The sequence below is a fragment of the Podarcis raffonei genome, chromosome 8, assembly GCF_027172205.1.
Source record: "Podarcis raffonei isolate rPodRaf1 chromosome 8, rPodRaf1.pri, whole genome shotgun sequence".
Classification (NCBI taxonomy): Eukaryota; Metazoa; Chordata; class Lepidosauria; order Squamata; family Lacertidae; genus Podarcis; species Podarcis raffonei.
Genome location: NC_070609.1, coordinates 38,235,044 through 38,262,745, shown reverse-complemented (window position 1 = coordinate 38,262,745; position 27,702 = coordinate 38,235,044). Strand labels below are relative to the sequence as shown.

General features: G+C 46.6%; 3 protein-coding genes across 6 annotated transcripts in view; 1 reads left to right on the top strand and 2 right to left on the bottom strand.

Moving 5' to 3' along the window:
- NDRG4 (NDRG family member 4) overlaps positions 1–2,593 on the bottom strand; it is a 52,466-nt gene extending 49,873 nt beyond the window's left edge. The window contains exon 1 of one of the 3 annotated variants that reach the window (XM_053399381.1): positions 2,408–2,593. Coding sequence is in view for 2 of the 3 variants with exons in the window: in XM_053399380.1 (XP_053255355.1) it covers positions 1,971–2,007 (37 nt within the window). In the remaining variant the exon portion in view is untranslated. Of the gene's footprint in view, positions 1–1,970; positions 2,229–2,407 lie in introns of those variants that run through there. The other 2 variants (XM_053399380.1, XM_053399379.1) reach the window with 2 other exon arrangements.
- Positions 2,594–13,735: 11,142 nt separating this feature from the next.
- On the bottom strand, positions 13,736–19,495 carry GINS3 (GINS complex subunit 3). Its single transcript, XM_053399362.1, has 3 exons — positions 19,254–19,495; positions 16,954–17,187; positions 13,736–15,002 (listed from the first exon to the last, which is right to left on the bottom strand). Exons 1-3 carry the CDS (start codon positions 19,440–19,442, stop codon positions 14,772–14,774), a joined length of 654 nt encoding a protein of 217 aa, XP_053255337.1. The 5' UTR covers positions 19,443–19,495; the 3' UTR covers positions 13,736–14,771.
- A 1,426-nt stretch (positions 19,496–20,921) lies between these two features.
- PRSS54 (serine protease 54) lies at positions 20,922–27,670 on the top strand. 2 transcript variants are annotated; one of them, XM_053399360.1, is made up of 6 exons: positions 20,922–20,956; positions 22,758–22,815; positions 23,793–23,964; positions 24,997–25,244; positions 25,830–25,954; positions 27,065–27,670. In XM_053399360.1, exons 3-6 carry the CDS (start codon positions 23,801–23,803, stop codon positions 27,557–27,559), a joined length of 1,032 nt encoding a protein of 343 aa, XP_053255335.1. In that variant the 5' UTR covers positions 20,922–20,956; positions 22,758–22,815; positions 23,793–23,800; the 3' UTR covers positions 27,560–27,670. The 2 variants fall into 2 exon arrangements, with proteins under 2 accessions (XP_053255335.1, XP_053255336.1); XM_053399361.1 differs by lacking the exons at positions 20,922–20,956; positions 22,758–22,815 and adding an exon at positions 23,607–23,681.
- The last annotated feature ends 32 nt before the right edge of the window (positions 27,671–27,702 follow it).

Below are 27,702 nucleotides of genomic sequence, written 5' to 3'. Positions count from 1 at the left end.
GAGCAATGGGTTCGAACAGTCCAGGAGGTACCAAACTTATTTTAAAAAACAAAAAACAAGAATCTTGAGTCCACCCATTAGCTCCTATTTTAAAACTTGCTAAGGTGCTTCCAAGCAATAAGAACTGTAAAATGCTTTCTGTAGGAATCTTTTCACTAGCCTATATTCACATGGCTTTAAAATACTAACAGGGATGCGGGTGGCGCTGTGGGTTAAACAGAACCTAGGAGTTGCCAATCAGAAGGTCAATAGTTTGAATCCCCGCGACGGGGTGAGCTCCCGTTGCTCGGTCCCTGCTCCTGCCAAACTAGCAGTTCGAAAGAGCGTCAAAGTGCAAGTAGATAAATAGGTACCGCTCTGGCGGGAAGGTAAACGGCGTTTCCGTGTGCTGCACTGGTTCGCCAGAAGCGGCTTAGTCATGCTGGCCACATGACCCGGAAGCTGTACGCCAGCTCCCTCGGTCAATAAAGCGAGATGAGCACCGCAACCCCAGAGTCGGCAACGACTGGACCTAATGGTCAGGGGTCCCTTTACCTTTTTAAAATACTAATGGCATGTAATTTTTAAACCCCCTTTCACATGCCCTGCCTTTTAAAAAAAAAAATACATGACTTGGGGAGTGGTAAATCCCTGCTCTGACTCTTCCATCCTAACCCAGATCAATGCAATATGAGTTGTGAAGCTTGCTTAGCATAGGTCTAGGCTCTCTTGAAAGTGTCGGCTGCAAAGGAATTGTCTCCTGTGACTTTGCACCTCCTTTACAAAAAGGAGCAGAGGACTTTGGAAGCAGAGGACTTGATGACAATTGGTGGTGTGTAACCATAGTAATGTTCTGACACCAACCAATGTTCCCCAACCAATGCCCTCCAGATGGCTTTGACCGCCCCCGCCAGAAAATCTTGGGAATGGTAGTTCACCCCTTGTCAAGCTACAGTTCCCAGCACCCTTAAGAAACTGAAGTTCCCAGGATCTTTATGGGGAGAAACAATGTGCTTTGGACATATGGTGAGTAGGCAGCCTCAGCCTATAAGGAGCGCCGAGTGCGGAGGTTGAGTTGTGCTTTGAAGCAGGTCTCTGCTCCAAAACCAATTCTCAGCGTGAGGGCTTACCCTGATCACATGTGAAATAATAAAACCACACCTCTGAGCATGTGCAGAGTGTGCACCCACCTCATCAACAGGTATGACAGTGTTCAAGGGCCATAGCTCAATGGTTAGAGCATCCTCTTTACATTCAGAAGATCCCAGGTTCAGTTCCCCGCATCTCCAGGAGAGAACCCCGGTCAAATCCTGCCCGTTGGATGCACAATGTGAAGCTAGATGCACCCAAGGCCTGACTCAGAATAAGGCAGCTTGATTTCTATGACCACTAGTCCCAGCCAGCAGGGTCTGCTAGGAGTTGTAGTAAAAAAACATCTGGAGAGTCATAGGTTGGAGAACGCAGAGTATGCCATGGACCAAACCTGGACCCCCGCCAGGGCATCTGCCGCTGTACCACTGAGTCACAGCCCTCCCATGGGAAATTATGGAGGCTGCCTTGAGCAGAGGCTCCCTCCAGGGCTGCCTGCAAACCCTTTTAACCCTTTCACACCCTCACCGTTTGCCAAGTAAGGTGGGGGGAGGGAACGCCACTCTCAGGGTCCTTTGGCACAACAACCCCCCCCAAATGCCAGCATTAGCTATTTAGGAAATGAGGTACAGGGGGAGGCATTAGGGAGCACCCCCCTTGCCAAATTACCCCACCCTGACACTCTGGAGCTGGGGAGAGGGCGTTGGATCTGCAGCCCCTGCTGCCTCCTCGTCTCCCCTGGGGGGGTGGGAGTGTCCACCGCAGCTGTGCCAGCCTGGCTCCCCAGCGCAGCTGCATCATATCCAGAAGAGGCACGGTGGGGGGAGACTCCAAAGCTGGAGCAACCGCCCCCACCCCACGACCTCCGAGAGCCTGCAGGGAACAGAGGGGCGTCGGATTACCTGTCAGCAATTCTATCTTATGTCCCCAGACCTTCATAGTGGCGGCGGCGGCGAGAGAGCGAGCGCTTGCGAGGCAGGCGGCGAGAGACAAAGGCGGCTCCCGAGCTAGCCAGACTGCTCACTGCGGCTGGGCAGGCAGCGAGCAAGCGGGCATCGCTCCAGCGGGGAAGGCGAGGAAGAGGGCGGGGGAGGGAAGGAAGGAAGGAAGGATGAATGGATGGATGGATGGGGGGAGCTGCCAAGCCCGTCGGTTGGCCGAGCAACGTCAGCGGGGGGGGGGGGTTGAAGAGAACCGTGGGCGGGGGGGACAACCCACCCCCCCGCATTCCCGTTGCCAAGTCGTGCTGCGGGAGGCGGCGGCATCCTCGCCACCCCACCCCGCCGTCGGTCAAGCCCCATCTGGGTCTCCAAGACGATGGGGAGGCGGGTCTACTTACAGCCCAGAGCAGCCGGTCCCCTCCCTCGGTGCCGGGCCAGGCCGCGGTCTCCTCCGTCTGCTACGGAGGGGCCGTCCCGGCGCGGCCTCCCGCGTTGCAGGCGCCTGGGAGCGGGGCGTCGGTGGCTGGCAGGAGGACAGAGCCGCGGCTGCGCTCGGACGGGAGGCCGCCCGGTTTAAATGGGGGAGGAGGCGCCGCCGCTGCGTCAGGAGGGGGAGGGGGAGAGCCAGGCGGGCGGGCGGGGGAGGGTCTCTTGGCCTCGGCCTGCAGCCCGCCTTCCCGCTCTCCCTCGCAGCGGCGGCGGTTGCTAGGGACGCTCCGTCGGGGCTCCCTCCTCCCCCAGCGACAGAGCCTTCCCCCGAGTCGTGGCTCATCTAGCTGAACATTGTCTACCCTGAGTGGCAGCAAGGGCTCTCTCCCAGCCCTCTCCGGAGATGCCGTCGGGGATTGAGCCTTCTGTGAGCAAGGCTGGCGCTCTGCCGCTGAGCCAGGCTGGGTGCTTGGACCTTCGACGGACAGAGGCGCTTGGGGAGGCAAGCCAGTCCGAGCGCGGCCAGGCGCTCCTTCCCTCTCTCCGAGCTGTAAAAGCAGCCGTCGGGGGAGTTATCTTTCCGGTCCGGAGGGCCGCCCCCGGGAAAGAGCTAGCAAGGCAGCCGGAGAAACCGGGTTCCCGGGCTTGGTCCGGGGAGGAATCGTCAGCTGCAGGCCGAACGCCCCCAGCAATGATTCCCAGCCCGTCCCCAGACCCTCTTCCCCCCCACGACGTGTCTGGCCCTGTCGACGCAGTGCTAGGCCCCACTGCAGGGCGGGGGGGGGGGCACAAGGTGTCCCATCTGCCGCCAAGAGGGGTCCTGGCTGAGAAGGCTTGGTCCCCTGAAGTTCACCCCTGACCCCGAATTGGGTGAAGGGCCTTTTTGCCTCCCTATCTTTCACCTTTGGGGTCCATTTTCCCAAAAATGCAAGTGCCCAAGTTTGCTTTTACCAAAGACCAAGTTGTCTCCTATATCTTCCCAGTCTAGCGTCAAGCCTGCTATTGAAAGTCTGATAGTTCTTATTTGCAACCTTTTGACCTACCTCATCAAATATGGATAATGATGACATACTGGGATCTGAGTCTAGTATCTGAGACATAAGTGTCATTTCCTATTTCTCCACCCCCACTCCCAGAATTCCTGTATCTTCTCACATGATCACCACTTATGGAAAAACAGTAGGGACCTGACTCTTCACAGCCACTCCAGCAAAGTGGACTATTAGCACTTGAAATTCTAACAAGAGTGAGAGGAAGCAAGGTAAGAGTTCTCTCTCATTCAGGATGATGCTGGCCAGAACAGAAATGGGTCCCAGATTTGCTTCCACTTTATCAGCTCAATTTCTAAGTCCTGCTCCCACAGCTGCCTTGGGGAGTGTCTAATACCCCTGTGGCAACTCACAATAAAATCTTAAAAACTTCCAAAAAAATAAGAATACAACAGTTAAACCACACATATTAAAAGCATTTGGAAACTTTTAAAATACTCATAGATTACAAAAATTCATATTCAAGGGAAACTAACAGTAAGAAACCCGTGTTAACTAGAATCAGCCATATCTTATAGCCCATACAAACATACTCACTGTGTGGTTTAGCATTTGCATTATTTTTTACCTTGATAAGCCTTTGATAAAGGCAATTGTGCCAAAATGTGTTGGGCATATTTAACAATGAAGCATTCCCATTGTTTGGGCATCTTTGAGACACATTTCTCTCTCCCCCCCCCAGCACCTTTTAGGTTAGAGAAAAATGCTCAGGTGGGTTGTGGCATTCAATTCTGGGCATCCCTGGATGCAGCAGATTATCTGGAATCCATTTTAATCTGGTTCCCAAATCCCATGTCACTTTGTTGTTTTTTTTGGACTGAAGCAGCATTGGTCTCCCTAGTGAACGACCTTCGCAAGGAGAGGGACATAGAGAGTGGAGTGTGACTCTATTGATTACCCTGGACCTCTCAGTGTGGCTTTCAATACCATCGACCATTATATCCTAATGGACCAGCTGGCTGGGAGGGAACTGGGGGCACTGGAGTCCAGTGGTTCCAGTCAAACCTGACATGCTGGTTGCAGAGGGAGATGCAAGGAGGCTGGTGTTGCTGCTACTAAGGGTTATACAGAGTGTTTCCTGTGCTGTATGAAACTACTAGAGGAAGTTGTCTAGGAATTTACAGAGAGGTGCTGGTGGTAAGCTTATAGCAGTTCATTTCCCCTTTCATCAAATTTAGGCGAGGCCAGGGGTAGCCTGAAAAGGGGTCTGGAGCTAATGCATTGGGAGATGGAGACCAATAAATTGCAACTTTATACAACTTTATTAAGGCAGCCTTTGTCAACCTAGTGGCTTATAGATATTGTTGGAGTCCAACTCCTATCAGCCCCAGTGCACATGGTCAACGGTCAAGGTTGATGGGAAACGGAGTCTAGCAATATCTGAAAGGACATGGGTTCCCCTCCCCTGCCACAGAACCATAGAGTGGGAAGGGACCTTGGAGGTCACCTGAATGCAAAATCTGCAATACATGATTTGCAATTATAATATCTCTGGCAAACAGGCTGGGCTTCAAGCCTTTGCTTCAATGACTAGTAGCCATTGATGCTCCTCATCCTCTATGAATTTGTCTAATCCTCTTTTAAAGCCATTTGTGTTGGTGGCCATCACTGACTCCTTGTGGTCAGGTCTTGCAAAGCTCTATGCACCTGGGTTTGAAAGCTCAGGTGATCTGATGTTTCATCTTGCAAGACCTGGTAATCAACTGATGCCCAGGGTTTGGGTCAGATGCAAACCTGCCAACCCTCTTTCAGCTGAGCCAGGTCCTTACCTGCCCCACCCCTGACATCATATACAACATAATGTATAGGACAGGTGGGTGTGGCTTAGCCAGATGGGGAGCCTTAGTGGGCCTCATTAACCCGAGGCTGGAGGTTGCCCACCACTGCTATAACTCAATAAACAGTCATGCAGTTAAAATATGGATAGCATTAGGACATCACATTGCAAGCATGTCACCTTTGGGCTAGTGTAAACCTGAGGCTTTGAATCAAAGTTTGCACTGGAGGCTTCCTAGATTGTTACACAGGTGCTGGGCTTCTGCAAGATATCAGCTCTCGCCTCTATGAATCTCTGTTGGAAATCAAGATAGAAGTTAGGGCAGTGCTAGTTAAATGTCATAAAGACTTGTGCTTTCTTCAGGTTATGTGGAAGTATGTAACAATGACTTGACTGAAAGTTATGAGGAGAGCTCAGGCAAAAAAGGAAGCACCTGTAAAAGGACATCGTGACCTGGCCATTGTGCTCTGGTATGGATTTATCCACTTTTCAGCATGCTTTTTAAAATCCCAATAAGTGGATGTTTTCCCCCACATTGCTTTTAGCTCAGCCAAGCAAACATAAACTAATTAGGGTTATAATTACATAAGCACTTTTATTTTGTTTCTTTCACCACATGGAGAGATCCATGTGGTTACACGGATTGAGTAGCAGCAGGCAGCTGGACTGTCCAGCTGAGGAATGTCAGGTTTAAGGTTGGTTCATAATTGAAATGTACGGCCCAAGTGTCACATAGAGGAGATGCACCACTTGGCTGGAAAAGAAATAACGCCCCCCCCCCCAACTGCCCATGATTGAAAGATTGCCAAGCGAAGGCCACTGAAATGCTTTTGGCTTCAAACTTGGGTTGTCCTGTTGGCTGATCATCAGCACTGGCATTCCCTCTTGGGACCACAATTGGCTAAAACCTCTGAATAGCAATGTTCCATCAATGAGCAGCTCACTAACTTTACAACACCTCGGAAGCTGTCAAAAGAAGATGCAATTGATAAAGATGAGAATTAACGTGTTGTTATTGTGGACACTCATTTGCCACTTTTGGTGAGCCAAATAGACCCTCCAAGTGGTTCACAGTTAAAACCTATTATTTTTGGTGTGTTACTTTTTATTTAAAAAAATTAATTTTTTTAAACTATTTTTTTCTATTGTATGCAGCAATGCAAACAACCTAACACCTGAGAACAATAATGAAAGGGACATCTGAAATTAAAGATCTCAAGTTTGTTTGCCATACAATGAAGACATGGGAGAGATGAGATCACCAATGAGCCTGTCACTGAAATGTCCACAGCTGTCCATGCATACATGGTAGATGGTTCTCTTGTCTGATTCTCTGTATGCATTGAATAAAATGGAACTAAAGAATAGGAGAAACTGACCATTTTTGGGCATCCTTATGCTTTTTAAATCTGACTTGTTGCCGACACAACTATACCAAGTGCCCAAGGAAATACCCTCAAGGGTCTGGCACTTATGCACTATTGCCACCACCAAGAGGATCACCAAATCTTTATATCTTGGTTAGTGTGGGATACAACCAACATGCTTAAGTCTAATTAATGCATGAAGACCATAGAGTAAGCTGCCCCTCAGGCTTAACTATGTTCACTTTCCTCACCTTGGGAGAAAATAGGTAATCAAGGTTTTGTTCTCTTTCAATCTACCTGAGAAGCTCAGCATGTAAAGAGGTCTGAGCTGATTCTCCAAGCTCAGACCACATGGCTCAAACAAGCCATTCTTATATTCCTATATTTTAGGAAATTTCACCACTTTGTAACAGCTAAATTTCTCTGTCTGTGCAACCTATTCTGAAGCACATGAATCTGACCTTTGGAGAGTTGGTAAATAAACATTTTTTTTAACTTACCAAATGTGTGGACTTTTCAATGCTAGAGGAAGAAGTTTTGGAACTCACAAGGTCATGTTTTAGAGGTCTAACAGCCTATATTTCTACACTTTACTTTGCTGCATATTTTGTGATTTTAAATTTCTGCTGTCATTCTCTCACCAAAGAGTACATGCCAAAAACTTGGATCTTGGCATCCAGGAATCCTACATTTATACCTATTGTAATCAACAGTTAGAACCCTCAGCAAGGCTGAACCAGGCATTTTTGTGAAGGTTTGACCTATAACGAGTGCAATTTCTGAAACTGCAAATAAGCTTAATCATAATCATGACCATTGTTACTATAAATAACTGTTTATTGAATCATTTTGTCTTTACATTGTTTACCATCTAGCCAGATGAAGAGTCCTGAAGAACTTGAAGAGCTTGTGCAGTGTTTTGTTATACTTTGGTTGGTCTATTATAGGTTAAGCTAAGGGGTTTTTTTTATGGACCAAGATGGTTCCCCTTACTTTTTGTGTGCTTGGAAAATACCGAATTTAACTGTTCAACAGTCAGGTCCTAAAATGAGAATAGTATACCACCTAAAGATGGAACTTGATTCTCTTAGGGAACATGCCTTCCAATTGATACATACACTACTGGTTTCTTCTGGCTTTTATTTACCTAGTTCCACTTCTGATAACATGCCTACTTTTTTTTTATTCTGGCTTTCCATCTATCTGAGCAGAGCTGGGTAACAGCTGACTCTAGTGCACAGCTGTGCTGGCTAGACGTGACGATAATTTTAAGGGCAGTCCATCCCAAACTTGCTGGAATATGTTAGGCCAGCCTTCTCCTGGTGACTTCCAAATGTTTCACACTACAATTCCCATGAACCGCAGCCAGCAAACATCTATGATGTTGGGGCTGATGGGGATTGTAGTCCAAAACATCTGGAGGGCACCAGTTTGAGGAAAGCTAGCTTAGACATTAGTGGGGACAATCACAATATAGGGATAATTTTACAGAACTGATGCAAGTATTACTGAGATACTGTATATAAAGCTTTTTGAACACTTGAGATGTGCTATATAGGAACTTATTTTTATTTTTTGCTGAGGACAATTGTGTTGCCCACTGCAAACTCACATCTGGGTTTCAAAAGAGGCAGACATTCATAGCCTATAACCAGTGGTAGCAGCAACAGCAACCGCTGTGCACTAGTGAAAATCAGGGCAAAATAATTACTGAGAAAATCTCATCCCTCCCCAGAGCAAATGGGATCAATCCACTGTTGTTCAAGGGGAAGGTCAATGGCATGGGAATTGGGGGAGGGATGTATTTATGAAAGGAAGTGCTTCTCATATAGTCAGCTCTTGAACTGCTACGGCTTCCAAAGGTCTGTCTTTATAAGGGGCGGGGAAGCCTCAGGTTTCTTATGTCTCACTTGATTAATCCAGTAAAAAAATAAAAAGGTTTGTAGCTGCTTCAAAAAGTTTTATTTATCCACCCATCCCAATTCTTCCTAGGTTTACATGATGTGGTGTTTTGGTCTACAGACACAATGGCAAGCAATGAGACTCTCACTACCTGTGAAAAACACAAAACGGAAAAGCACAATAGAAGTGTATAAAAGATGCATGGCATGGAGAAAGTGGACAGATACCGGTAAGTCCCCCCCTCCCCCCGCTCTCATAACACTAGAATTCATTGACACCCAAGGAAGGTGAATGTTAAAAGATTCAGGACAGATAAAAGGAAGTACTTGTTTATGCAGCACATTGTTAAAACTATGGAACTCCCTCCCACAGGAGGCACTGATGGCCACCAACTTGGATCATGGGGGGAAAGGGCTATCTATGGCTACTAGCCATGATAGCTATGCTCTGCCTCCACAGTCAGAAGTTGCAATGCTTTTGCATACCAGTTGCCTGAAGCCACAGGAGACGACAGATTGGCCACTGTGCAGACAGGAAGTTGGAGAATGGTCCATTGACCTCACCCAGCAGGCTCTTCTTATGTTCTTAAGCTGCACGCTGGAAGACTTGAAATAGACCAAAATAAAGTACTTCTTCACACAGCACATCACTAAACTGTGGAATTTGCTTCTATGAACTGGCCGCCAACTTGGATGGATTGGATTAGAGTCCCAGGGGTTAGCAAACTTTTTCAGCAGGGGGCCGGTCCACTGTCCCTCAGACCTTGTGGGGGGCTGGACTATATTTTGGAAAAAAACATGAACAGATTCCTATGCCCCACAAATAACCCAGAGATGCATTTTAAATAAAAGCACACATTTTATTCATGTATAAACACCAGGCAGGCTCCACAAATAACCCTGAGATGCACTTTAAATAAAAGGACACATTCTACTTATGTAAAAACACGCTGATTCCTGGACTGTCCATGAGCCAGACTAAGACGGCGATTGGGCTGCATCCGGCCCACGGGCCTTAGGTTGCCTACCCCTGGCTTAGAGGATAAGACTGTTAATAGCTACTACCACAATGGATATGTATGCCTCTGAATTCCAGCTGCTGGGACTCACAAGCGAGGAGAGCTTTGTTGCACCCTAGCCATCTGGTTGGCCACTGAGAGAACAAGATGCTAGACTACAGAGGGCATTTGACCTGATCTAGCTGCAAGGCTGTTTGATTGTTTTTATGAACTAGTAGGTCCTGACCCACCTTCTCAGTACAAGTCTTGGTTTAATGCATCCTTTTTAGTCGGGCTGGCCCCTACCAAGGGTGCAGGGCCGGGTAGGTGCGCAAAAATCACATCTCTCCAATCTGTCTCAGAGTAGCTAAGCACCTGCCTGCCCTCACACTCCTTGGGGCGCTCCTCCTTTCCTCTGGGCAGCCAGGCAAGGGACGCAGGCTCCTCTACCAAGGGTGCAAAGAATGGGGGGCAACAATACATCTCCTGGTCAAGGTAGCAAGGTTGGGGGGGCACAAATATAGCTCCTTGCCAAGGATGCAAGGGAGCCTAGGTTTGCTTCTGGGTATCCCAAGGAGCCTGTGGAAGAAACAGCCTTGGGCTGAAGCCTCTGGGCTTGGCTGAAGCACATCCTCAAGCAGAAGCTGCTGGCACAGGGATGGGGCAGGAGGACAATAGCCCTCCTTGTCTGGAGGCTTCCCTGAGCTTGGTTCGACCTTCACTTTGCCTCAAGTCACATGCACACACCACGTCAATAATGACATGTGAGATAACAAATGAGCTGTCGCTGCCAATTAGCACGCTGGGCTAAATCTGCTCCTGGGGCTTTCAGTGCCACAAAGAGGTGCTGGGCCAGCTCCCAATCAGCTCACTTCTCTGGCTCCAGCCCTCTGGCTCTCCTTGGGACACAAGGGCCAAAGTCAAACAACGGAGGAATGGAGCCAGCACAAAGCGTACTGGGGAAAAGCAGGGCTGAGCCTCCAAGGGAATATTGGCGATGACCCGGAGGGCAGGGAGGTCTGCAGCAAGGGCTCTCTTGGCACTGCTGGCTTAGTATGCCAGGTGCAGCTCCTTCAAGCAAAGCAGCAGCTTAACCCACATGCTGCACAGCAGCGAATGACCTGAGCCTTCCCCAACCGAGTGCAATGAGGAGGTGAGGAATCCCTCACTTTGAACTTAGGCTGGTAGGCATGTTGGCAGGGCCACAGCACACCCTACAGCAGCCTTTGCCAATCAACATCATCTGTTCCCCTCCACATTTTGGAGCACAGCTCCTGTCAGCTCCAGCCAGCATTGCACTGTAGTCCAAGACAGCTGGAGAGCACCATGTTCATGAAGACTACTCCACACTGCAGCCCAGAAACACCATTGTGATCCTGTGCAAAAGAGCATGCCCTCTTGATACCCAGCAAAAGCACTAACCCCTCCTGCTTAAGGCAGAAACCGAAATGGGGTGGGAAGTGTCCCCAAGGAATTTATCCATCCCACCATGCAAGCAACAGCTGCATCTTCCAAGACAGTCCCACCTCAAGCCCCTAAGAGCCTGGCTGTTGTATCAGGTCCAAGGCTACCAAGACCAGTTTCCAGCTTGCCACACCAGCCAACCAGATGCCTCCACAGGGCATGAGTGCAACCACCATCTCTCCATTCCCGTTTGCCAGCAACTGGTTTTCAATGACATGCTGCCTCTGATACTGAAGGGAATATATAGCCATCACGACTAGCAGCTATTGATAGCCTTATCCTCCTTGGCTCTGGACGTTGCTTAGTAGCAGAGCAAATGCCTTCTGTGCAAAAAGCTGGATGTTCATTCCCTGGCATTTCTGGGCAAAAAGATCTCTGCTGGATGGCTGAGGATGCTTGAATCCAGCCTTTGCCAACCTGGTGCACTTCAGATGTTTTGGCCCGCAATTCCTACCTGCCTCAGCTATTGGAGGTATAGCCTAAAAGTTCCCAGGTAGTTGCCCAGAAAGGAAATTTCAGCTGAAGAGGTCACTAACTTAGAGTGCATCTGCTTCTTTTACAAGGCTCTTTCAGTTCCAGTGTGTTACTATAAGGGAAAATGAAAAACAAAATGTGAACAACTTTTTTCTTCTAATAGAAGATTTTTGTTATTAAAAGAAAGAAAAAATCTTTCTTCAGTATCTCAAAAAAGCACCCATGCTAACATTTAAGTTCATCCAAATTCAATTAACAAAATCAATAAATCAGATTCTTTTGAAAGGCAAAAGCATTCTTAGTCTTAAAACATTTAGGCATGTATGGAGCCTACCTGCAATTCTGTGTGTCCATCAAGGAGGGTGCTTTGCTTATATTCTTTGCGTCTTTCCTCCTGCTAAGAGGAATAGAGCTGTTCATGTGCCAGTGCTGAAATGAAATAATTTATTCCAAGTCATTGCTTTGGAGCTATCTTTCCTAACCTGGAGCACTCCATCATGGCCTAACTGCGGCTAATGGGAGTTGTGTACAAATTTCCACTCACCCCCTCCCAACAGGTAGGCGGAGTTTGCGACCCTGTGCGGGGCTTACCTGGCCGGGTGCCACCCACCTGGTAATAAAGTGAACCATAAGGACATTCGCAGGGAAACCAAAATGCTTGTTTACAAAGCTGTTGTACTACCAACCTTACTGTATGCTTGTGAAACATGGACTACTTATAAACGCCATCTCCAACTCCTCGAAAGATTCCATCAACAGTGTCTCCAAAATTTTTTACACATCACTTGGGAAGACAGGCGAACTAATATCAGTGTACTGGGAGAAGCAAAGATCACCAGTGTTGAAGCAATGATTCTTCAACATCAACTTCGTTGGACTGGTCATTTTATGCGGATGCCTGATGATTGTCTTCCAAAGCAACTACTCTATTCTGAACTTAAAAATGGAAAGCGTAATGCTGGTGGTCAACAAAATAGGTTAAAAGACTGTCTCGAGGCAAATCTAAAAAAAAGTAGTATAAACACTGACAACTGGGAAACACTGGCCTGCTAGCGCTCCAGTTGGAGAACAGCCTTTACCAAAGGTGTAATGGGTTTTGAAGACACTCGAACTCAGGATGCAAGGGAGAAAGGTGCTAGGAGGAAGGCACGCTTGGCAAATCCACACCGTGATCAACTCCTGCCCAGAAACCAATGTCCCCACTGTGGAAGGACGTGTGGATCCAGAACTAGCCTCCACAGTCACTTACGGACTCATTGTTAAAACCGTGTTTATGGAAGACAATCCTACTCGGCTACTAGTGATCGCCAAAGAAGAAGACCTGGTAACAGGTGTCTTTGGCTCGCCCCTGCCTGGCAGGCCAATGGGCTGCTGGTGGGGGTGTGGCCTGGGACAGGTACAGGGGCCATTCGATCCTTCGCCAATGTTCATGGGAGTTGTGTACAAAACAGTTGGAGGGCAGGTTAGGGAAGGGTGCTTTTGAGTGTAACTACAAACACCTTCAAAGGTGAGTTCTGGTAGTAAAAACCAGGAGGTGTGTGCAAAATCAAGAGGTGGCATTTTGAAACTGTCTCCCCAGGAAGCTCACAATGTATGCTGAACCTTTAATGCAGAGGTTCTGGCATTCAGCGTTTTAATTTCTAGATGACTTTTCAACATTAATTAATTTCTGGCCCTGCACACAGGTGCAAACATAATGTTCTCCCAATTTCCATCTTCATGTGTTGCCTCCTCTGAGAAAAATGAGTCGCAGATGGCCTGGTCGGACTCCGAATGCCTGATCAAACACAGGGGACAGACTGAGCAAAATGTAGAGCAAGTAACAGATCAAAGGACAGACACAAAAGGCTGAGTTCAGCCTAGAAGAACTAACTGAAAAATATCAACATCAAACCTTTTCTCGTTGTGTACTTCTAAAAATACAAGAAGGGGTTGAGAAATGCTAGAAGGGAGGATGTGGCAAACACTGGCCATATGGCAAGAGATGAAAAATATACTCCTGTTTCCCCCATTAGCAGAACAAGAGGTCAATCAGTTGTCGGGAAGAAGGCAGGAATCCAACCAAAATCTGCCTCTACTCCATCATAGTGTATGAGGAGTGCAGCTTAAACAAGTGCTTATGCCCACAGCAAGAGTTACATCAGAATTTCATTATGTTTTCCTCCTGCCAGGGGCAGTTCTGATAGGGCCACTCTGGGCTTGTGCAACTATGAAGCCATACTAACAGATCTGAACGATTCAGCCTCAATAAACAGGTATAGACAGGCTTGCTTTTGCTAAAATCAGTTTTATTTATAATGCAATGCTAAACAAATTGTAAAAGGGAAACTGTAAAAGGGATTACTAATTTTCACCTACACTGAAATTATGCTGTTAAGGATGGAACAGAACCCATAATGCAAAATCTGGAACCTGAAGATTCCCAAGACCGAGGATGTTGAAGAGAGCATATATTTTCCTGGAAAGTAGGGAAATCCATGCCACGGGGATGGTACAGAGGGGCTCATGGCTTGTCAAGCTGAGTCTGCAGCTAAGGCAGAGAAATAGGGGGCGGGAGTGGGACATTTATCCCTCCCTCCACCAAAATAAGCAATACACAATGGAAGCAAGATAAAATGTCATTTAGATTAAAAGCCTAAGCTATTTAAGCGCAACAGCTTCCTCCAATAAATTGTGGGAGAAGCAGTTTTGCGAATGCTGAGAATTCTCAATTAAAAGATCTCAACTCCATTCAGAAAACTGCATTTCAAAGGACTGGGAAAGCTGCCCACTAAATTTAGTAGAGTAGCTAAGCCCCTTGGACAGGAAGTCTTGCAACGGGCAGGCACCAAGAGGCACATTGAAATATATTGGAGCTGCCTTTTCTCCCTAAGAAAGATCACCTTTCTAGCAAATAAAAGCAAAGGCAATAACCTGGTAGACTATGTACAAATATTCCAATGATGATTTCTGAGGGCAAACTCATTTGCCTGAGAATTGTTCATCCTTTTGCCCTGCATTTCTAGAGTCATCACTTGAAAGATTAAAACATAGTTGCATTAGATTGAATAAAATGTTAGTTATTGCCCAATAAGATTTGTTCCAAATGATTGTATCCATTCAGATACAAACCCAGAATAATCTTGTACGTTCTTAGAAGAGTGCGTGGACGGCTTCAGGCCACACAGTGTTAGCCAACATTCCTCAGAAATATGCTCTAGTTCAATCTCAAGATGTTACCAGGGAGATTTTCAATTCATAAGATGAACATCATTTCCTCTTTTGTCTCTTGCCATGGAAGTGTCAACTGTGCCCTTCATGCACTCAGCTGTCCAAGTCAGAAAATTTTCTCTTCTTGTAATTCTGGATTAGGCTGGATGCTGTGATCTGGGAGGCCTGACCCTTTTCCCAGCACTGGAAGTCATTAAGTCCTTTCTGGCCTGCTTGAAATAAGGCTCGTTCCAACTCATCCAGACGGGCCACCAGCACAGACGTGTCCTCATTGAATGCATTCTGGGAAGAGTCCATGATGCGACGGAATCGGCCAATAAATGTCTGAAGAGGGAAGCAGAGTTACTTAGAATGGAAGGAAGTCCTGAGCAGGCTCAAGTAGCCAAAGGGAGTGCCAGGCTACACACAGGGCCAGGTTAACAAGCTATAGCAGCAGTCGGTGGGTGGGTGAATTTTTCCAGCCCAAGGTCACAGTCCATCATGGCCAACCTTCTCGGGGCTGCATGTTAGTAGGGTCAGAGGCAAAAGCGGGAAGAATAATGGATGCAAGCCTAACCTTTGTACAATGGGCTACATTTCAGCCACACACAAGTCAGAGATTTCTACACACCCACACACCCAGGGAAGCAAAAGGTATTATCACAGATCAAGGACACATTCCAGGCAGGCATGGAACAGGGCTGGTGTGGGTCCTGGCCTGGGAAGAGACAGAAAGATCTGGGTCAAATTAGCTTCTCCTTTGACTGAGGCTTTCTGTGGCTGAATTATGAGCATAATGATTTGGGACCATGGTAGCATCTAGGCCATAGAAGGCCGTTTACTTAATGGCAATCCAGTGAATTTGGTTTAGTTTTTGCAATGGATCAATGCAGCTACCTCCAATTTTCTGTGCTTGGATAATACCATGTTTAGCTGTCTAAGAATAGGATTTTAAAACTGGAAAGAAATGATATTCTACCAAACGAAGGTCGGACTTAAAACTTTTGGAGATAACATGCCCTACAAAACACTAGGAAAAGCTATCCAAATTGGTCTTTAGTGTACCATGCAAAGTATGCTCCATTTGAAACAGGAGAGGCAATTCAGGTGCTTGACCACTGCCTGGAGCTGGTAATGTGGACTGATACATTAAACTGAATCTGGACAGGAGAGGTACTGTGTGCTGCAGGTACTCAGGTCCAGGTAGTAGGGAATGGGTTGGTACTCCCCTGGAAGCATCTAAGTTACCTGAGGACCAGGTGGCCTTGGTGGCTAGGAGAGCCTATGTCCAGCTCTGGTTGGTATGGCCCTTCCTGGTCAGGGATAGTTTGGCCACAATGATCCAAGCCCAGGTGACATCCAGACTGTACTACTGCAATGCACTTGAAGATGGTTTGGAAGCTGCAGCTTGTGGAGAATGCAGCAGTAACACTGCTGATGAGTGCCAGACACCCATTACAACAGCAGTAGTTGCCTAACCCAATTTGGCACTGACATACAGGGCCTGAAATGACTTCAGCCCGAAATATATGAAGATACATCTCCTCCCACATCAATCTGCCTTTGTGTGCCAAGAGACAGTGGCCAGTGAGAGGGCCTTCTCTGTGATGGCTCCCAGTTTACGGAATGACCTCCCCTCCCAAGTTTTATCTTGTGCCACTACTGTGTGCTTTTAACTAGGATATTTCTGTAACCCACCCCAGGGCCATTTAGGGTATTACTACAAATAATAAATAAACAAAATAATTATTAGTAAATCTAGATAAAGTCTAGCACTGGAGACTGACATGAATAAATGCTACACACTTTATTTTCCAAAAATGAGGAAGCAGCCACTGTCACCTCTTTGTCACAGCAGCCCTGGGCACATCCTGCCATGTCTGACACCCAGTGAGGCTTATCTATTTATGTCTGCATAGCCTCTCCTGCACTCCCATTTTAAGACCGTTGTGAACTGTAGATTTTGGAGTGACATGATCCTGCCCAACTCTTTCTACCCTCCCCTCCCTCCTGTTTTGTTGAACATCCATCAGATGAAGAGTGCTGAAGAACCTGAAAGCTTGCTCAAAATTTAGCAGCACTTTGGTTGGTTCTAATGAAGGTCTCTGCCATTTGGCACTGAAGCAAGTGTTGTACTTGCCATGACAAGTCAACAAAGCACACGGGAAAATTGGGTGGGAAGGTTGCTATGAACGTTTAACAGCTCTCAAAGAGCAACACTTCAGTACCAAAAGAGAGCACAGAGAGCTCAGAAGCATTAAGGGGAAGAAGACTTCTGTCAAATTCCGTGTTTTACCTGCAATATAGTCTGAGCTAGTTCAGTATTTTCAGGACTGTCAAAATTCAGCAGCTGGGAGCCAAATCCATAGTAGTATGGCCCCAATTTATGCAGGTCAACCACGTTGGCATCTGCATTTAACACCGTCCGCCAACTCTCCTTGTAAATCTTTGGCAATTCCACAGAAAGGATCCTCCGTTTGTTGTCATATAAGCCTTTGGCCAGCCAGAGGGGGATTTCCAGCTTTGAGCCCTGTATAAAGTAATATACAAACAGGTGAAAACCATCAATAAGCAGTATACATAAAACTATAGCAGACTTGCAGCCGTGTTATGTACTCCAAGAAACTTGCATTGGCTGTTATAGTAACTTGGAAGCAAATTTGTTTGCAGCCTAAAGAGAATCTTGCACAAACAGAAACTGCACTGAAATTGCGGGGATGAAGCACATTCTGCCTCACATTTGGGATGTCGTGTAGGACTGGGAAGCAATATAAAGTGATTCTAACATTTTGGGAGGGGGAGTTGGGGGGATAACAGTTTCAGACATTCCAGCAAAATTGTACTGGCAGTGTCTCCCAGATGAACAGGTGAAATTAAGGAATAGACAATCGCAGATTTTCCATCCATTTTAGACTACCAGAACAGTAAAGAAAATATGTGTTTTTACACTATAATCTTAAGTGGTTCAACACTATTGGGAGGCATGATTTGGGTAACCCTACTAAAATTTTGTTAGATTTTTTTATTATTTGTGTCAGGATATATTTCTACACAAAATGGCACAGGGAAGTGTATAGATGTATATAAAAAAGGGTAGGAAAGAAATAAAGAGGCTGGAAAATTACAAAATTAAAATCATTCCAAATGGAGATATCAAACTTTAAAAAACAATACTGTGAATAGAATGTTTTTATGTTTTTACTGTAATACTATCCGAGAATTTAATTAAAGTTACTTCAGAAAGACAAAAGAAAAAGATTAACTGTTGCCAATCTATAATGAAATGGTTTCAGGCTTTTAAAAATGGATTTGAAAGATAAAGGTCAAACAAAGCAATAATGGTTCCAAAGTAAGGTGCACCACAATTTTATGCGTGTGGTAAAAAGTACAGAAAATGTAAATTAAGACATTTGCTGTAACTTTCATGCCATATAAGGAGAGCCAGTGTGGTGTAGTGGTTAGAGTGTCAGACTAAGACTCTAATTCCCGCTCAGCCATGAAGCCCACTGAGTGATCTTGGGCCAGTCACTGTCCTCTCAGCTAAACCTAGCTCACAGGAATGTTGATTAAATGAACAGGGAGCTGCGCAACAAATGATAAATAACCTCATATTGCAGTGGGAAGGTGCACGTGGCTGAAACTGTTAACTACAATAGCTTTACAGCTGTAGTTCCCAAGGAAACTCCAGTTCAAAAGAACTGGAGACCAGCAGGTTGGGGACAGCCCTGAAGCTACAGAGGAGAGGAACATAGGAAGCTGCCCATTACCATGTCACACCACTGGTCCATCTAGCTCAGTACAGTCTACACTGACTGGAAGCAGCCCACTGGGGTTTCACGAAGGCTTCTTCCCCAGCCCTCCACCACTGAGCCCTCAAGATGGACCCCACCCCCTCCTCAGGTGCCAAAGTTTGGCTGAAGTCTAAAAAGGTTTGGGGTCTACTCTCTTGAGCCAGAGCAAGCTAGCCTCCCCTCCCCAGGAGCTCCAAGCCGGCTTAGAGCAACAGCCACGAAGAAGCATGATCTACTTGGGTTGCCCGTCCAGAGCCCAATGGCATGCAGAAGCCTCATGCTCCGCTGACCTGCATGCAGATGAATTGCACTTGTAAATGATTTAGGACCTCATTAAGGAAAAAGATTAAAAAGAGAAGGCTTGAGTTACAAGAACATGAACAGCTGCCCTTGCTGCTACCTTCTGCATTCATACAATCATAGAGCTGTAAAGCTGAAAGGGACCCCCAGGGTCATCTAGTCCAACCCCCTGCAGTGCAGGAATCCTGTCCACACAGCCGTCTCTGGTTGAGCTCCACCTACCAACCTTCTGGTTAACTGCCAAATGCACCGACCCATTGTGTCATTTCAGTCACACAACTATCTTGGATTCCCCCACTGAAATCCCGGGATTTGTCATTGTCCACCGAGACACTTCAAACTTAACCCGGAAACTCGCCATGATATCGAAGTCGCGTTATAGATCTATGGGCAAAGTCGATTTGAACGGAAGTCTGAACCTCCCGTTCTGCATCGCCACTTCCGACCTGAAGCTGTCGGGAGTTGTAGTCATTCCATCCAGGAGGGTGGCGGGATGTTAGCTCACCTCAGGGAGCGCGTTGTCTGAGGAGGCGGCGGCGGCACTGGCCGCTTTACCCAAGACTGTGGCGAGGCGAGGTAGTTTGATCTCAGCGCGGCACGGCAGCCTCTCTTGCGACATGAGGATGTCTGCCAGAGAGAGGAAGCTCTCCTCGGTCCCCAGCGCAGCCTCCACCGGCGTGTAGGCCTCGCCCATAGCGCCACTACAGAAAAGCCCGCGCTTGGTTCGCGCACGCGCACGCCGCCCTTGTCAATGGCTCCTCCTGCGGGGGGGCGGGGCAGGTCGCGCGCCTGCGCGGTGGGCTCGCTGCTGCAAAGCGCTTGGCTTGTGCCTCTGCTTGTTCGGGGTTCACTCGCTCTGTTCAAGGCTGCAGGCCTTCTTGGGGGTCTCTCCGCTCCGCATAGAACGGCTGATTTATAAATTTTCAATTTCAGTCGTTCTTGACACAGATATTACAGTATAATAGTTCCTAAACCTTGGTGGAAATCTGGCCATGAAACTTAAATTAATTTACAACTATATAGTAAAGAAGAGTTATCTTGTACGATTTTTTAATGTGGCAGCACCTATACTTTGGGACTCTGCCTGCTTATACCAGGCAGGCGCCTTCACTGCACTTTTTCCATGCCTGCTTAAAACATTTTTGTTTAGGCAAGCCTATTGTATGTATAGAATGTGGACATGTGTTTTAATCTGGTTTTTAGTTTATTGCTGGTTTTAATTATTCAAAGGTTTTAAATAGTTGTCAACAGTTTTTACTGACAATTTTATTGTTTCATTCTTGTTTCATTGCTTTCATTTTTATTATTTCATTCAATTTTATTGTTTCAGTTTTTACGAACAATTTTTTTTATTTCATTCTTTTTTCATTCATTTTTCATTGCTGCATTCTCATGAGGGAAAGTGGAGGACACACACACAGGATGGTAAGGTCAAAAAAGAGCTAGCAGCGGACTCCCATTTCTCCACCAGAGTGTAGCAACTGAGCCAAGATCGAGTCCTACTTGCATGAATGGGACCTTTCCACCCCCATAGCCTATCATGGGAGGGGTAAAATCATAAAAAAAGCTCAACAACAACTTCAACCCTAAAAATCTGGTCCTCTTTCGAAAAAGTTTGGACACCACTGCTAGTTTTTTCTTATCTCAAAGATGTTCCACAAGGGAGCAGAGATTTAGGATCAGGGTTTTCCTTCTAGATGAGCTACCTTCCTAGGCTGACAAGCCCCATCTGCTCCTACACCATGTGCAGAAACCGCCTTGAGCCTGTCTTCGCATGCAGGGGAAGTCCCTAATTCACAGAGTTTGAGACCCATTGGCTACCCTCACCAGGTCTTTTCTTCTAGAAAAAAAGAGTTGCAGGAACTTGCTGACCTTTTTTTTTAGGGGCGCGCGAGGTCATCCCTAGAAAAGCTTCTCTTCTTAGGATTCAGAAATGACCCTGGGGTCAGATTTGCCTTAAGTTTAGGGAATGCAGTCATGGATTTGGAGCGAGAAGGGGAATTGCAAGCAGGTCTAGTCCCAGAAAGGTTATTGGTCATGAGGCCAGCAAGAAGGAACTCCAGCACCATGACAACCACGACCTAACAATAGTTGAGTCTGCAGTGCCAAATTCTGGCAAAGGGCATGGTCGCTCCTGGGCTCTACCTGATGGCAGGAAATCAGAGGTCAGGAAATGGCAGGAAATCAGACCAAGCCAAGACCTCTTTGGTAAAAGAAGGCAGAAAAATATATGGTTGCTCTTGACAGAATAACTTGGGAGATGGAATAGGAAAAGGCTCACAGAAAAGAGATGTGTTTTAGAAAGAGCAAGACAAGAACCACATAATGGAGTTTCTAGGAAGGTCAAACAAAGGAGAACAAGAGACACTGTGGTGTAATGGTTAGAGCAAAGCTTTCCAAACTGTATGTCACGACATGTTAGTGTGTCAGCTGCAGTGTGTAGGTGTGTTGCAGGAACGCTCCCTGCACTCCTCCCAGTGTTGGAAAGGGGTTAGTTTAACCTCCAGTTTGCTGGTAAAACTGAATTACTGTGTCGTGAAATGATGCATGTCTAAAGTGTGTCATCAACATGAAAAGTTTGGAAAGTTCTGGGCAGAGTCCTGGAATAGGACCTGGGAGACAAGGGTTCAAATCTCCACTTGGCCATGAAATTCACTGGGTCACCTTGAGCTAGTCACTGCCTCTCACCCTAACCTACCTCACAGGGTTGTTATGAGAATTAAATGAGGAAGGTGAGGGTATGTACATCACCTTGAGCTTCTTGAAGAAAAAGGTGGGATATAAATGCAATAAATAAAGAATAAACGCAGGACAAGGTTTCAAGAGAATTTGCCATGGATCTTCATCCATCTGTTATACCGGTTGATTTGAGTACAGTATCTTACTTTTCAATCCACTGTGGGAGGAGGGACACCTCTTGTTCTCAAGCTGCACCACAACTCTCTAGTTCAGTCTTTTAAACCGCAATGACCTCCAAATGTTTTGGACTACAACTCCCATCAGCCCCAACCAGCATAGTTATCATTGCCATATTTCAAAAAGTGAATATCCAGACAAATAGGCACACATGCACCTGGCGAGGTCTTTGTGGTTTCCACAGGATCTCCTCCCTGTGCAGAAAGTAATCTTGAAAACAGCATTCTGTTGTAGTCAATAGAATAAGCTGCAGTGCCCATGACAGCTCCTTTGGTTTGCAAATGGTCCATGGGTCCCAAAAGGTTGGGGGTCCCCTGCTTTAAAGCAGTGGCTTTCCAATTTCCTACTTCCAGGCAACCCTGCACCACAATGATGGGCCTTCCAATAAATCCCCCCACTTCTGATAAGGAATTCCAATGCCGTTTTGTGGAGAATTCTGGATCGCCCAGTTCATGTTCAGCAGTAAATAAAACTGTAGGAACGTCATTGTTGGCCCATTTCTACTGTGTGACCAAGAACACACCCGACCCTCTAGCAACTATACATTGCAAGGGAAGAGGGACAAGAAAAGCTGAATCAGACCAATGGCTTATCTAGTCCAGCATCTTCTTCTCACAGTGGCCGACCAGATGACTGTGGGAAACTTTCAAGCAGCACATGAGCACAACAGCACTCTACCCACCTGTGCTTCCCAGCAACTGGTATGTGAACATGATACCTCTGACAGTGGAGGTAAAGACAGCCATTGTGGCTAGTAGCCGTTAATTGGAGAAGCTTGCCTGCCATTCCTGTGCCTTTCCTTGAGAAATCCCTGAAAGGCCTTCCTGAAGACATTTTGAAAAACCATTGTACTAAAGAAGATGACAATTGGTGTCTGTATGTGTTGCCTAGGAGAAAAGGTTTCAAGGTAAAACTGATCACTGTAACACTAGCAGCGCCTTGCTAGACATGCTGCATTTGCTTCTCCAGTGGCTAAGGTATTGATCTGGGCTTCGGAACAGAAAGACTGACTTCTGCTGAAGATGAGAGACGAGGAAAGGTCCTGGGAAATGCCTGTGCCGAGCTTATGGTCTGCTTTCTTTTTTTCTAACAGGGACATTGCATAGGAAGCCTGCTTTTGTGCTGCTGCATCTTGCCCTCTTCAGCGGCTGGTGAGTGAAGCATTTGGGTCTGACCTTGCAGCAGAACATTGGGCATGGGTGGTAGAGCTAAGAGACCTTTCTGGGCCCAAGGATGCCAGAGGGCACAGATGATCAGAAATGGGGTGGGGACGCAATGCAACGAAGGTGGACATTGTGTGTGTTTGTGTGTGTTGTAAGTAGTAGTAATAATAATGGTAGTATCTGCTAGCACTGCCACATTAGATGACCCAAAATCCAAACAGTGCATAATACCATAATAAACCAGACTTTTGCCGACCTGGTGCCTGCCAGACTTGGACTACAACTCCCATCAGCCTCAGCCAATGGTAAGGCATTATGGGAGCTGTAGTTCAAAACGTTTGGAGGCTGCCAGGTTGACAAAGGCTAAGACGAACAATGTAAACTAGGCAAACTGGTATACTTGCCCTAGGTCACATCTTTAACTGCTGAAGCAGTTTTCAGAGTAGATGACACAAGTTCTCCCCTTCAGGCAGAATTTGGCCAACGTTGTACACTATTTCAAATGCTTTGCGTTCTTTTCCAACTTTTGGATTTTCTCGTGAAAACAGGGCTGATGAGGCATAACTGAGAAACAAACATGTATCACAGGGAAGGATGGGGTACCTGTGGCCTTCCAAATGTTGAGCTCTGGCTTCTACCAGCTCCAGCTATAATAGAGGGTCTGCCTCTTGTTTGCCTGGATGGAGGATAGAGAGGTCAAATGTACTTCCATTTCTTTGCCCACTTTTCCCTGTGACTTCACCCTCCGCTGGATGTGGCCTTTGGAAAGTTGTCCAGAAGGGAATGCAGCCCTTGGGCTGGAAAAGGCTCCCCATCCACTGGAGGAAATGTTCTGCTTCCTGCAGCACAATGGGGTAATGAACCTCCTGGATATCAGCAGGACAAAGGAGAAAATAAAGTGGCTGAGGCTGAATTCAGACAGGCCTTGATGACTGACCTGCTGCTCCTCTTTCTCACTGGCACAGATTGTGGCATGCAGATCAACTTAGATCCCAGAAGACCCATGCAAGAGTTTGCAGCTGTGGATGAACTCCCTTGGATGGTATCTTTGCAGGATGTCTATGGCAACCACTTGGCTTTGGGTTGCATCCTGGATAAACACTGGATAGTAAGTGCAGCCTCTACTTTCCTGAACAGGTGGGTGCTAAAGTGGAGGTTTTTACACACATAGAGCAGGAACAGTTATAGCTGCAAATCATCAAAATCTGTATAGGCAACTTCTCTCAAGGGCAGAAAAAACTTTGCAACAATTAATCATAGTTCTTGCAGCACAATCCTAACCTTGGGTCATTCTAGCTAGACAAGTAGGTCAACTTGGAGATGTAGCAGGGTTGCAGTAGAGCCTCTGCTCAGTGGCCTGCTCCTGTCCCTTGCAGCAGCTGCAAAAGAGGTGGTGTTTCAGGAAAAGTGCTCCCAAGTGAGTCCATGAAAAGCCTCAGATGAAGACCTCTGTTCCCAGCCACACTGGAAAACTGGCTGCTCAGTTAATCAGAATCCTACCACAATAGGCTGCCAGAAGTACATAGCCCCCAGCAAAGAAACACAATGAAGTCTGGGGCTATATCTGGTTGGCCACTTTGAGAACAGGCTACTGGACTAGATGGGCAACTGGCCTGATCCAGCAGGGGCCAGTCAAAACGTTGGCAAGCCTAGCAGGCAGGAATTAGGGTCCCTTTTGCCACATGCAAAAGCAGCAGCCTATCTGCTTTTCCCTGTTAAGGCCTCCCCATGGTAACAATGGAGAACTGATTGGTTGTGTGCATTTGGCAACCAATAGGATTTATAGTTAAAAAAAAGCCAATAGCCACAGTCAGGAGGGTGGGCCAGAATTGTGGCCAACAAGGAAATGGTTAAACCTCCCTTCCCCATTTCCTGCATCCTAATGAAAACCTAACCCCTCTCCTGCCTTCTAATTATTATTATTAGTAGTGGTGGTAGTAGTGGTATGTAAAGACATGTTTAGCATGATGTCAGGATTCCTGTGCTTTTAACCGGTACTTGAAAGTCAGGCATTCATTAACTGATTCTTTTCCTATATCGCTGCACCTCCTCTTCAATTTCTGTGCCTCAAGCCCAGAAGCTTCCCCCAGGAATGGAGAGGCCTGAAGCAAAGGCCCATGTCTGTGTTCACTCAAGTGCCTTCTCTTTGCTTACGCTTTCCATGGCCAGGACCCAGGTGTTGGCCCTGGTTGGTATCACAGGCCTGAAAGACAGAAGTTTCTTGATCCCCATCAGTGCCATCATCCCGCATGAAGCCTTTGATGAACTCACTCTTCACAATGATATTGCCCTCCTGAAGATAGGCGCCCGGCTCTATTTCAGCAAGGCTTTGCAGCCCATCTGCTTCCCACCTGAAAACTTCCCTGTGACAGCTCTAAGGAACTGCTTGGTTGTGGGCTGGCTGCATCCTCACACAGGTGAGCTACTTGTGTACCATGACACTCACAATGGCAGTCTTCACAAATGCTGTGCAAGATCAATTGCTCCATTATTTTTGGATTGCATTTATATCCTGCTCTTCCTACAAGGAGCTCCGGTGGCATGGAGAACATCCATCCCTCTCATGGATACACATCTATTGGCCATCTGCATGTGGAAGACTTCCCACAGTTCCCAGGGATCAGATCTATGTCTTCCTTGCATGTGGCTTCCAAGATTTCTCTTGGCTGACAAGGTGCTATTCAAACCTTTTTTAGAACACAGAATTCTTTTGAACCAATAGAGTCACTAATCTAATTCCAATCTGTAGACATTTTGCCAGAACCAAATTCTGGAAGCTAGTGAGATCTTTCTTCTTTTCTTTACCTTGCCCCTCACTGTTGGGTACTAAGGAGAGCTACTTCCTCTTTGCCCTGGACAGAAGACAGGAAATACAGCTTTTAGCACTGGAGGGTGGGCTTTGCAGGGAAGATGGGCAGCCCAATGTGTGTTGTGTTCAGTTGCCAACTTAGCCCTGTAAAGACCTAGAAAGGCCAGGCTTTGCTCATGCCTTTGTATCTCAGTCCAGACAGGGAGCGTCTCTCTACGGAAGCTCTCGGTGGTGGATGTTGACCCCTGTCCCCTGCACAGAATCATGACCACAGAGTGCTGCAGCCACAGGAAAGCTGACAATGTGTCTGGATGCCTGGTGAGAAAGTCATGTTCATAGGCTCATCTGCTGCTACCTCTACACAATTCATAAACACAACAAGAAGTTCTCTTCTAGTGACTGTGCAAACACTTCAGCAAGGCATAGTGAAAGTACAGAAAATATTTCCCCCTTTTAACACAAGAGAATTGCTGCAGCCGTTTCCTGGGCAGGGTGGTGCTTTAACATTAGCACTTGTGTTTTCTATTATTAAATTATAATTTTTAGATATTGTTATATATATATATATTTGTGAGCCCCTTCTAAGAATTTTTTCCTAAAAGTTGGGGTATAAATCTATTGAAGAACTTTTGAGAAAGGGGCAGATCTACTCATTCCTAGGCAGCATTTGATAAAAAAAGAAGAAGAATCACCCATCAAGAGACCAGTTAAGAGCTGGTAGGTGAACCATAGCGCATAAGTAATCTCAGAACTGTATCCTCAGAAATGTCTTGAAACGTCTAATTTTCATGTTATTCTGATGGCTGAAAACAGGGCTGGACATGATGAATCTGGATTTAATCCAGTTTATTCAAGATCCACAGGTAAATGTTAAATGCACTCTTAATTCACATTTCTGCTCAGCTGTGACGCTGAGTGATCTTAGGTCAGAGATGGTGACAGGCCCATCTTCACAGGGTTATTGTGAGAATAAAATAGAGAGGAGGAAGAGAACCCTGTATGCCAATATGATACCCTTAGCCAGCCAGCTCACAGTGCCCAATTTCAAACGCTAATGATTCCTGCCTGCTGCTGGCAATCCCTGTTTGTGGAAGTGAGTTGTTAGGGGAACCATTTTCCTTGATCTGCTATTTGGAAGGAATCTGCAGCAGAGAGTAAAACAGCAGTTTCTGCTCCTGATGGAACCTTTTCATTGGACCAGGGGGCCCACCAAAAAGCTCCACAAACTCCTCCTCCTTGTTCCTATAATTCTGACTTTGCGCACCTATCATGAGGTCATGAGCTCCATATTTTTTTTCTTATTTTGCCTTGGCTTTTGTTGTATTTCATGATTTCTCTGTCAGTTGCCTTGAACTGCATGTGGAGACGTGGGGGAGAGGTATTTGAAATGAATAAATAAAGGCACCTTTGCTTTTTCCTCTTCCAAAGGGATACCCAGGCAACCCGGTCATGTGCCAGGCAGATGGAACAAGGCAGTGGGTGCTGAAGGGAGTGATGACCAAGGGCGGTATGAGATGCTATGGGCCGTTTCTCTACACCAGAGTGTCTTCCTATGGCGACTGGATTGTGACCACCACAGCAAAGTGGGGAGCTCCAGCCTCTCCCATCCCTGACTCAAGACACAGCCCCTTCAGACCTTCCATGGAGGAGGGCGAAGGGATATTTGAACCCATTGGGGAGGAGAGAGCCATTGACTTCTCAGACCACACCAGCCTTAATCATACAGAGCACCTCACAGAAGACAGCCAGGAGCTCCCAGAAGGGCCAGCTGAGTCACGGGCCAAGCAGTCTGATCCCATCTATTATGACTACTACAGTGGGGAGCTTCTTCCCGTTTCTACAGCCAAGTTAGGCCAGCCTGAAGGCCTCCTCTCTATAAGCCTCATGCCCTGTCTTCTGACATGCTGGATGGTGGCAGGTTAAGCAGCAGACATTTCTGAGAAATGCACAGCTGAGATATGGTGAGTGCTGTTATGCTCATCTGTCATTTCCCCAGAAGTCCCATCTGGACAATTAAACTACAAACCCTCCTTATTCAATCTCCTCAAAACCATGTGGTATGAAAT

Excerpts from the sequence above, each read along its gene's own strand:
- GINS3 (XM_053399362.1), bottom strand. The coding sequence starts at position 19,442 with ATGGGCGAGGCCTACACGCCGGTGGAGGCTGCGCTGGGGACCGAGGAG. Across the intron at positions 17,188-19,253 it reads CAGACAACGCGCTCCCTGAG|GGCTCAAAGCTGGAAATCCC; the intron begins GTGAGCTAACAT and ends TACTTTATACAG. Across the intron at positions 15,003-16,953 it reads TAGCTCAGACTATATTGCAG|ACATTTATTGGCCGATTCCG; the intron begins GTAAAACACGGA and ends TTCCCTCTTCAG.
- PRSS54 (XM_053399360.1), top strand. The coding sequence starts at position 23,801 with ATGCAGATCAACTTAGATCCCAGAAGACCCATGCAAGAGTTTGCAGCT. Across the intron at positions 23,965-24,996 it reads GCCTCTACTTTCCTGAACAG|GACCCAGGTGTTGGCCCTGG; the intron begins GTGGGTGCTAAA and ends TTCCATGGCCAG. Across the intron at positions 25,955-27,064 it reads ACAATGTGTCTGGATGCCTG|GGATACCCAGGCAACCCGGT; the intron begins GTGAGAAAGTCA and ends CCTCTTCCAAAG.